At 41.1% G+C, this 11,469-nt stretch overlaps 1 protein-coding gene across 1 annotated transcript; it reads left to right on the plus strand.

Annotated features, from left to right (window-relative positions):
- The first annotated feature begins 4,634 nt into the window (after window positions 1-4,634).
- On the plus strand, window positions 4,635-11,463 carry borcs6 (BLOC-1 related complex subunit 6). Its single transcript, XM_035657430.1, has 7 exons — window positions 4,635-4,691; window positions 5,930-6,561; window positions 6,883-7,069; window positions 7,176-7,358; window positions 9,860-10,023; window positions 10,194-10,277; window positions 11,027-11,463. The coding sequence occupies exons 2-7, from the start codon at window positions 5,941-5,943 to the stop codon at window positions 11,150-11,152; spliced, it is 1,365 nt and encodes a 454-aa protein (XP_035513323.1). The 5' UTR covers window positions 4,635-4,691; window positions 5,930-5,940; the 3' UTR covers window positions 11,153-11,463.
- The last annotated feature ends 6 nt before the right edge of the window (window positions 11,464-11,469 follow it).

Below are 11,469 nucleotides of genomic sequence, written 5' to 3' on the forward strand. Positions count from 1 at the left end.
ACAGTAACATACCATACAATACCAAAACCCCATCCATCTCTTCCAAAGTGACCACATACAGTACTTTCTCATTAAATGTTCAGCTGGTATGTACTGCTTAGCAATCTGATGGATGAACGATACGTTCCAATCGAGCCAGATACCCAGCATCCTCCACTTTAGTTGCTCTACTGTTTCCAAACCCTTGAGGTAATGCAGAGGTCAGCAGAACTTCATTGTTTTCTGATGTTTGTTTATAATGTAATGTGTGCACACTACTTTTGAAACTTGACAGGCTCTGGTCAACTGTGAGCAACTGTGGCTTTTTTTTTTTAACTGCTTCAATTTACTTTGTAATCATGGACAAGAATCTCCTTGAGGAGAGGATTGAACTGATACTGTTCCAGTCTGAGAAACAGGATATCACAGACAACCATGCATTAAAAAGAAATGAGTGTATTGCATTGCTGTGTATTTTGTTAGGAATGAGAAATTCCTTCTCCAGTATTTCCTACAAGCCTTTGTGTCTGACGAAGATGTGATACCATAATTATATCGTATAGACTCTCTTGTTATACTGTAATATTGCCAAAGGGTACCACCTAGCCTTGCAAACTAGACCTCATTTCAATAAATAGACTCTTTGACTGATTGGTGTAAATTGAATTTAATTGAGGCCATGCAAAACATATTAAATCCTTTCTGCGGGGGAAGTTTTAGAAAAGCCTTTTTTTGTGTGAGCAGTGGAAACTTCTTCTCAACACTGACTGCGACTCATCTTTTCACATGCTCATCACAGACGCTTTTAGATGGAAAAATTTTAATGTTATTGTGTGTATTAAGATAACTAAGGGAATCCTCCTGTTTATAAAAAAGAAACTGAGAAATAAAGTTGACTTTTACTGTAAGAACACAGATATCAAAATCCTTCAAGAGCACAAGATCATTTGGGTTTCTCTTTACCAACATACAGCATTAGTACAGTGATACTTTGGTTACCTTCAGAGCTGCTAGACGTTTTCTCAACTCTATAGGGATGACAATGTTGGTTGGAAATGCTGTACAGACATTCATTGTCCCCAGAGGGTTAATCCTTATGAGTTTGACATTGTCCTGGCTTGTCCTCCAACACCGCCAGCAGGTCAAAACGTTCACTTATGCAGACTATCTCTACATACAAGATGAAATTTCTGTAGCCATTCATGTTTTCCAGAGGACGAATCCTTTATATCAGCCTCTCTAAACTTTATTGGTAATTAGCAATTGTTAGCATGCTAACTCGCTAATCTAAGATGGTGAACATGGCAAACAGTACTTGCTAAATAGCATGCTGTGCCCATAAGTACAGCCTCCCAAAGCCACTAGCATGGCTGTATCACTTATTATGGAGCACCAGAGTGAAGAACCAACAGGGGCCTCATAAAAGACAGGTTTATCACAGTCATAGGCACAATATGGTAAACGTCTGAGAACAGCTGTGGTGGGTTTGGGCATGAATGTGGCTGGAAAAAATTAAACAGCAAAGCCAGACTGAAATTTCTACACCAATCTTGCACCTCATGAAGGTGTTGAGGCGGTAATTCAAACCATAAACTACAACAGATTTGGGATTAAATCCAGAGGGGCCTGCTGACAGTGACAGTTTCACAGCAATCCACAGCCACAATCTCAAGACATGTGCTCCTGTTAAAAAAATGACAGATCGACTTCGCTAAACCACCTCTGGATGCCGGGTGGCACTCTGTCATAACATCTAGACTTTACATGAGTGGTGACTGAAAAGTACTTTATATTGGCTGGCTTTCTCCGCACCCTCCAAATGACTCAATAAAAACATGCAGCATGGTTGGAATACGCACCAAACATTACAGAGCTTCAGAACACTTCAGCGTAGGAAACAAGCACTCAGGAAGAGACGCTTTTGGCATTTGCCACACAGAGTGACTCATCTACCCATTTGACTTTTTTCCCCCCAGTGCTCAGTCAACCAGAAAGCCTTCTTTTTACCATTTTACTCATAAAAGTGCCTTTTAGGTGTAATAAGAGGTTTGTGCACCTCACCGCAGTATCCCTTTCAGTGAAGTTCTCAGGCTGAATGAAACTGTCTGCTCATGCTTAAGATTGAATTTTACAGCTAACTGCCTCAGATGGTTTTCTGTGAATCTCAAACTAATTCCACTGGACATTTGAGGGCATCATGGTCGTTGAATATGCACATATTTCCACAGACACCTCTGTTTGATGGTGTCCTCTCCTCTGACTTGTAACCACTAGATCTTCCGGTTGAGCATTCTTGAGGAATACATTTTCTTCTACACCAGCCACGACAACCTTTTCAAAAAACTCACTGAAGTTTCCCCCCAAAGCCCCCCACTGTCCCCCATGACATATTGTATCATAATGTAAACGTCTAAAAATGGTAATGCTGAATATTTTGTGCCTTAGGTTTTGGCTATTGAAACTCCTCTGGTAGTTCACAACAAGTACATTTTAATAAAACAGATCCCTGAGTTTCATTTGAAATTAATTTACTAGTACATAGACTACAATTTAATCTGAGGAAAGCAGGTTCTGCTCACATTTTAAACTAACATTTAAAACAAAAAGATTGGAGTTTAGAGTGTGAGGCTTTTGCCCTTTCCTTCTCTTCTATCCCCTTCAGTCTGCCATTTGAAGGCAGCTTCCTGGTGTTGGTAGTTGATGAGAAGCACCTGAATGCAGCATTAGTTTTGGTCTCTGTAAGGATAAACTGTCTCATTTGAGGAGGAGGAGGTTCAGCTCTGGTCCTCTGAAGAATACAGTCGACCTGCCTCTGAACTGGGATGCAATTAATATTTGTGATTTATGGAAATATGGTTTAGAGGCCCTCACTGTCATTCTGGCTGCCAATGTGCAACATGCAGTCTCCAACTTTTATTATGGAAAAAAACCACATCTGTTTGAAGGCACGTGCTTTCAATTTGCGTTGCATCCCTCATTTTCTTAAATGTTGCCTTTCTTGTGGCAGTTACTTGTCTGTTAAAATAGCTTCCCTCTGACAGTAATCTCAAAAAGAAAAAGAAACTTTGGTGAGGGTCACAGTGGTTATTGAGTGTTCTATTGGGAAACTCTGGAAACCATTGGCTTATTTCAGAGGTCTAATTGTCTTTAGGTAAATGTCTCAGGCTTTGATGTTTAGTACAAAAGGAGAGGGAACAAATGAGACAAAACAGCCAAATCTCCACTGAGAGAGAGGGAGCAGCTGGCCTGAATGGATGGGGTAGATTAGATATTTTACAAGATCTTTAGATGTGGTGACAGTGTGGTTTTGAATACTCTCTCCTCCTCTGCAACAGTGTTTGTCATTTCTTGCCACATTCAAAGGTTTAGAAAAACCACAGACGCTGGCCCGGCTTCCACTGTGGAGGCAAACAAGCTAATCCGAAAACCTTCTGATTATTTAAGCCTCTTCTCCAGTGTGTTCACCATCAGAATCATCAGTGGTTTATGAGGTAAAACAAGAACAGCAGTTCTGCAGCTAATTTAAATAGACACAACTGTGAGAAATTGTGAAACCCGGTTGCCCTTTTGCACACTGGAAACGTATTTTAATGATGACTGGAATCGATCGGAATAATTAAACACCAGTTTGTAAGATGATCCTGTGAGGATGAGGTAACAAGAAGGGATCTTATGTTTATATCAATAATAATTATGTAATTATGATTCCCTGATTCCCTTGATTAGTATCATGTTGCGATTAGAAATGATTATTTAGTCTTTGTCTGCAGTATTTCACTGCTTGAATCCCTGCTTTTGTTTTTAATTATAGTTCTGCTGAATTTACTGAGTTTTTGTTTTGTATGGTCATTATAACTCCTGAAAAGTAAACTGGTCACTAAGCACCATACAGTATGCAATCAACGGATTACATGTTCAGATCATTACATAGGCACAGTCAGGACACACTGATCTTATAACATAACTGTAAAAGGTATATTTAAAAAATACAGCTTTCACTCAAACCATGTTTTTATATAACCTTAAAGACACACAATATCTTCAGTGTTCATATTCAAATTTTATTTGAGGAAATTCATGTGTTTCTTGTTTACTGCCCTCCCTGGGAGGTCAGACTCAGCTGTCTGCCTACAGCTGAAAGAGTTCAAAGACCCTTCAGGCTCACCTGCCAACAACGCTGAGTGTTGCACCCTCGTCCTCCTCCTTTGTCTTTGTCCATCAGGACACTCTGCTTCTATACATTTTGCTTTATGAAGTCACCTCTGTGCAACTTGCGTTCTTGGTGAAGCCATTGCCTGAGGCCATGTGGTGTTTGTCTCCATCTGTGGGAGAACAGAAATACATACAGGATGAACCGTGATGGTGTGTATAGAAACAAATAATCTCACCCAGCTACAACAAGCAAGAGCCAAATGTTATTCAGTATGAAGCAGCACGGCTCTGTAATTATTTAGGCTTGTTTTAAATACTTAAATACAACAATGACTTGAAGGTCAGGGTAAAATTGTGTTTACTTATTTCTATAAATCTGTTACTCTATTATATACTGCTGTGTCAACATAAAAGAGTTGGCATCATCAACATTTTTAATTATGTCGTTTGAAAAGCTTTTTTTTTTTGCAAGGCGGAACTATTCTGTTGAGCTCTGTGGGGAAGGATTTTCATATCGGACTCGGTAGCTGCTTACATTTCTCTGAATAGGAACTACACTGGTGAGTGTTTTCTTTATTTCATTTCAGCTCTGTGGAACTATGGTGTGACCTTATCAACAGATACATGCGGGTTTCACAACCAGGTATCCATTATAATGTCACAGAGTGAGACAATGCAAACATTGTGATTTAATTTAAATCATTTAAAGGCCTGGGCAGCTAGCGTTAGCCGGCTAACGACAGCAGCACATCAACTTCCTCAACGCTGACAGTCTTTAATGTCTCCTTCGTGTCTTTGTTCCCGTGTGTCCGTCAAACAGCGTCTTCGTCTTTGCCCACGGACTTCTGTTCAACCTTCAGAGGCGGTGTTTGGATAAAGTGTTGAGAGTTCAAAGCAAGCTAGTGTTAACACTAGCTAAGTTAGTTCAGTGTCTAAGCTAGTGCTACGCTAAGCAGCCTAATATTACGTCATTTCACACAAACTGAGCAGTCAGTGGCACATCTGTCCTCCACATCTGTCCTCCACAGCAGCTGCTACTGTGAGCCAAGAGTCCTGGAAACGAATCTAATAACAGGATACAAGGGCGTGTCGTGATTCAATGGTTGTGAGCTTGACTTACAGTCTTCATATTAACACACAGGGTTAAGATCTTAAGTTTCACATCTGGACTGAGGATAAACCACTGGCATGTAACATGTTGAACTGCGGCACTGCAATGTTGTGTATCTGTGTAGATCCCAGTCCTCACCACTGTCCCTTCCTCAGAACCTAAATGTCCCACTTTTCCTGAGCACTTCTCTTACTTCATTCAGGAGACTGAGAGACAGTGTATACGGTCGCGCTCCCTTTTTATTTCTCTGGTTATGTTGTTATACCATTGTTGGTAATGTTGCAGATCAGTGTGCAGGACTTCTTCATGCAACACTAGAATTTACAGACTTTGTACTTGTGTTATGTACCTTAACTATATGTAATTTACTTGATTAAACAAGAACAGACATCCCTATCTTGTTGTTGTATCCCATGAACAGTTAAGTGAAATTTCACAAATGGACTATACGACAATATATATTAGATTACGCTAAAAAAGTCCCTAATTTAACACTGATACATTGAGTAAGCAATCCCATAAACAAAGAAAAGAAAGAAAATCTTCAAATCATACCCACTTCTAGTCAGCTGTGCTACATGGTAAAACCCTTCAGACGAGTGGTGAACCACTCTAATTGAATTATGGATTAGATATGGATTTAAAAAGCAGAATCTCTTCCTCCAACGTTCTCTCTTTCTTCACCAGCAGGTGGAGGGATGAGTCTCTCCCCTGTGATTGGCACAGAAGTGCCAGAAACGGCTAACGGAGTTGTGACACCCGTCCCTTCAGAGAACGGCCCTCATGTTCCGGTCCCAGTGAAATGTGGGGGAAGCAGAGTGCCCTGTCCTGAGGAGGAGTCTGAAGACAGAGCCCTTGGACACGCAGAGAACCACGTAGATGTGGAAAACAGAGTTTACGATGGCGAAGGCCGCTTGGAGACAGAGACCTACAATAATGAGAGAACATCTAGTTTATCATCACACACCTCTCATGTGACAGACCCCTCCCTCCCTGCTGCTACATGCACAGGAGACTCAGAATCAGGCTCTAAAGACACAGACATTCCCGAGGCCTCTGACACCGTCGAGCCTCCCGGTGCAGCTCTGCTGTGGGGCTCTGCACAGCAAGCACACTCCAAAGACTCATCTCAGCGAGGAGGCTCTCCCACCTCGTACAGACAGCAGACGGAGGCAGAGGCTGTAGATGGAGGCACTGATAGCCAAGAGGAAGAGGAGGACGAGGAAGATGGAGAGAAAGAAAAACAGGACGAGGAGGACGATGAGAAGAATGAAAAAAAGTGGATTCATCAGCGTGCAGGAGGAAGAAAAGAGGTAGAGGTGAGTGGACTAGATTATGTGGACCAGAGAGAGTGCAGGGCATCATGGGAATGACAAATGGCGACAGTCAGCAGTTGTAATGAGCACAATCAGAACTAAAGGAAGGGCAAATCATCAGGACGTAACTGCTTGCATTTAAATAGACTCTGTTGAGACGTGAGCACAGAGAAGGGAGAGATTATAAACAGCAAGAAATATGTGAGGCTCTCGGGGTGGTTTCATAATGCTTTGTCACTGGGATTTATTAAGCAGTCATTTTACTTCTCTTTTTCACTTCCCCTTCTACTCCATTCTTTGTTCACCTCCTCACGTACCCTTCAGTCTTCGCGACACTACTCCTCATCAGCCCCCGGTCCCAGCACCACGTCCTCTTCCTCGCCTCCACCTCCTCTTCTGCCCTCTGATGACGTCCCCTGCCCTCCCCACGTCATGGCCCAGGTCTGGGTTCGCAACGTCCGGGGGATGCAGGACAGCAAGAGCCTGGATGAAATCAGCCAAGCATGTGGAGGTAGATATCAGTCAGACAGGTTAACGTAGTGGAATTACATTAAGGTCAGTAAGAACTGGCAGTATTTTACTGCATGATTCAGGTGATGTTGGCGTATTCTCCACAGGTGGTTCGGGGGCCCGGGGAGGAGGCAGAGGTGGCCAGTCAGAGGGCCGACGGGCCACAATCTCCTCAGCTCTGGAGCTCGAAGGGACGGTCAGCCATGAAGGAGACCTGACTCACTTCATCACCAAGAACCTGGAGCAGAAAATCAAGATGAGCTCTAAGCCTAGTCTGGACTGCAGTGACTGTGAGTATGAGCTGAGGCCTAATTCACAAGATTTTATCTAAACATACAAATAAAGGACATTTTCTTCTTCTATTATTGTAAGCCATTGCCCCATTAGTGGACGTTTTAGTGGAAGTGTGGGTATATACAGTATGTGTTTGTGTTTTTTCTTTTGTTGTGTTGTATTTGACATGTGCATATATGTCCTGATGTGAAGGATGTACATAGTGCAATCTATGCAGATTCACAACTGCATAATAATTGAGGGTCAGGAGGCTCTAACCGATGAACTGCTTTTATTTTTCTCTGCAGAAGGGGCCAGAAATGGCATTTCAGCAGGTTAATAGCATCTTTATTGGCAGTGGGGCTGAAACTGCAGTGCAGGGTGTCTGACTTGCAGATTTAGAGCCATTTTTTTTGCTCTAAATGCAGGCCGAGTCAGTCACTTCTCATCATTTATGCATAACTTTGGTCAAAGTAATGGAAAATCGATGATATATCTCGAGCTAATTAATTGCTGTGTCATCTTGTGATTAACTGATGGATGCTTACATGAATCATCTACTATCCTGCAGTGTTCACACTGCAGCAGACTAGTCTCTGCAAATTGTACTTAATTTATTTTACTTAATTTAAAATTGTTTTTCATCTTATTATTTTATTACTTAAGCTCTTGATCATACAGTATATATTGACCTGATTACAGTGCATATTTGTAATGAAGACTGTGCAGATTGCTTTCTCTTCTTGACCTTTGGTAGCATGCAGAAGGTCTGAAAACATGACTAACATTATTAGTATAGATTAACATATGTAAGTCAAATTTATCATTAAGTCATCATCATTTGACGTGTTTTGTTGAGTAGATAAAAAAAAAAACCTCTTAGAGGCAAACATGTGAAACTGATATATCTGAGATATATCAGTTCAGTGAGGAAGTCCACTGTGTGCTCGTGATAGCTTTAGTTGAAGAACAGAGTAGTGTAGCAAAGAGAAACTCTAGATTCACATCTTTATCAGTTATCATCTTTGTCAGGTTTCCTTATTGGTTGGACTGAATGAAACCGTTCATGGTCACAGTGAAATGGAGTTATTGCTTTGACAGTGCTTATACAATGCAACCAATAACTTAGAACATACATGGTAAACAACAACAAGTTTCTGAAGTGCTTCTTATATCTGCTCGGACATCTGCTATATATGAGGGATGGTAGCTGTTAGTCAGGCAAACAATGGCAGCCGCAAAAACATGTGGGTCGCAACCTTTTTTCGATAGCTATCAGACCTTGTTAGACAGCTTTGTGACTGTACTGGTTGTACTCAGTCTTTCTCTTGTTCTTCAGGTTTGAGACTAATTTAGTAAAAGGGTTACACTACATTATAATGTTTTTTTTTTTTTATAATAAATCAGCTGGATGTCCTGTATAGTGTGGTATGTTTGTAGTTTGTTCATTTAATCCTAAACAGCTGTATCATTCTAGGTGAGATTTTTAGATAAGTAATTAAAATGTGACAAAGACACTTTACCCTCACTCTGTCCATCTTTTTACTTGTTCCTGGGTGGTTAAATGAGCCTCAGACTGTGTTTTAACGAGGCACCAGACACAACCCCACAGAAATTTAAAGATCAATTTCCAAAAGGTCACACGTATACGGCAGTTTCAGAAATCAAATCATCTGTAGAAGTTCAGCAGGTTGACTTAGTCCAGCCTGTCCATTAGCAGCCATCTGTCTTGTCAGATTTTCCAGGAGAAGCACTCTGAACTGCTGCCCTTCATTCAGAGAAAAACCCCTCTGGACTAGAGTGTCAGCTAAACTGGCCACTCAATTTAAACACAGGAACACAGTCAATATGCCCTGTTCGGCTGCTCATTCCCTCTACCTGCTGATTCAATTACAATGGATGACTCACAGACTTTGTTTAGACTGGAGGGATTTATAACTGAGGTCCTGCTGCAGCCTGACAGGACCCATTTTCCGAGATGGAAACCTGTTTTTTTCCTCCCACGTTCACTGGCCACACATGTTTTATGTATTCCAAGTTTTAATGATTAAAGGCACAAGTGTTTTAGTTAAGGGCCATCATTTGTTTAAATCTGTGCAGGCAGTCTTTTTATAAGAGCAGGTGTTTTTTCAAACGGGAATACATTTTTTTCTCTTTCAACTCAATTATTCTCAGTCATTTTTAGCTCGTGTCTGTTGGTGGTTTCACTCTCACTCGTCTTTCTCTGACTGTCTGTGTTGTCTGTATGAATGTGTGTTTGTAGTAATATAATGCTAATTGGCAGAAAATCAAGTTTTGACAGTCAGGTATTTCTTGAATTTTCTGCTTTTATCTGTTTAAAATCATAATAGATTCAATATCTTTGGGTGTTGGACTGTTACTTACACACTATTTATACATGGGTTTCATTTTTTTGATTATACTTATTATACTATAGAATAACCAATAGAAAAGAACCATTAGTTGCAGCTCTCTTAGTGTATATTATGCATCTAACTTCATAATTATTTCTCACCAGCGGACTGTTCAGGTCCCATCTACCGAAGCAGGGGGTTGTCACGGAGACCGGCAGATATCCCTCCCATTGATCCCGCTGTCCTGTTGGATCTTCAGAAACACACCCAGGAAGTGGCACACAGTGTGGAGATGATGATGCGGAGCCTCAATGGAACCATCCAGAATGTGAGTCTAAAACTGTCGGTCCTGTCTTCAAATGACCCAATTTATGGTATTTAGTGTACTATTCTCATTTTGTTCCATGCTGTCTGTCTGTTCCATACTGAATATTTCTCACACGTATCTCTTTTGCGTCAGTCTGTGTCACTGATTGATCCCTCTGTCTATTCATCCAGATGACAGCTCTGAGTGTGGGCTACATCCAGACCTACAGAGACTCAGTTGACAGCCTAGGGGAGTCTGTGGACATGAGTATAAAGGTGACCTTGTGTTTGTGTGTGTGTGAGACAGAAAGCAACAAATAGTTAGTAGTAATTCTGGGAAATGGAGGAAACCACAAAATGTAGTTGAGTACTTCTGTCAGAACAGGAATTATAAACTTTCACTACAAAATGATTTAACATAGCTGAACTTTTAGTTTTAAATTGTGTTATCTTTTATACATCCTCTTTTGTTTGTTGGCTGTCATGTTATTGTCATTTTATAGGAATACAGGCTACTAGAACAAAAAGTTACTAAATCTTCCAAGTGGATAATCCTATCATAGTATCATAGTTTTTCTTCTTGAGTTAGATTAAGTTCAGTTTGAAGGGATTTTTCTTTTATGCGAGTCGAAGGAAGGGGAAACACAGTACTGTCAATTTGTCTCTGTAATTTCAACTGTAAGCTAAGTTTCTCTCTGTCTGTTGCTTATTGATTAAACTGCTATGAGAAATGATCTGCCCTCTGATATAGGCCTTTAGTGCCTCCCATAGTGTAGATCTAGTCATATCTGGAGTGTTGTTGATGAATATAAATCTATGTGGCTTTTTAACTCAACTCAACAACTTTTTCCGTCTGATAAAAGATTGTTATTAAATCACTGTGACCTTGAAGTATATTTATATCCAAATGCCAACTGAAGGGTTAGCGGACTATGATCAGACAATATAGTTTTTATTTCTGTCATGTTCCCATCATTTCGCTGCCGTTTGATTTTATTGCCTGCCTTATATTTTGACTCCCACAGGGCATGTACACGCTGATGGCTCGCTGCGAGGAGCTGGATCGTTCCATGCAGCCCATACACACCCTGGCTGCACAGATACGTGACATCAAACGCACCCTGGATGCCCTGGAGGCGATCTGCAAGTAACGCCACCTGTCCGGTACGAATACACATCTCAGCTGCAAAGATCCAACATCAAGCACATCCTGATCAAGGCTGTCTGCTAGTAAACCCACCTGTCTGCAGGTAGCACACACACACTGCAGCGAAGATTAAGTGCACCTGTGGATTCCTGGAACCATTGCTACTAGGCATGCTGGATGATTGGCGCTCATAGTCCCTCTGCTTGTTCATCCCTTGAAGATGACCACGTTTGTGTTGTGAGATTTCAGTTGAATTGGGCTTAATTTGCTCTCGGGGCTGAGCTTTCTCTTCCTTTGTTTTTTTTTTTTGTTTTTTTGAAG

This window comes from Morone saxatilis, unplaced genomic scaffold (genome assembly GCF_004916995.1).
Source record: "Morone saxatilis isolate NCDOM2014 unplaced genomic scaffold, NCSU_SB_2.0 Contig15, whole genome shotgun sequence".
Classification (NCBI taxonomy): Eukaryota; Metazoa; Chordata; class Actinopteri; family Moronidae; genus Morone; species Morone saxatilis.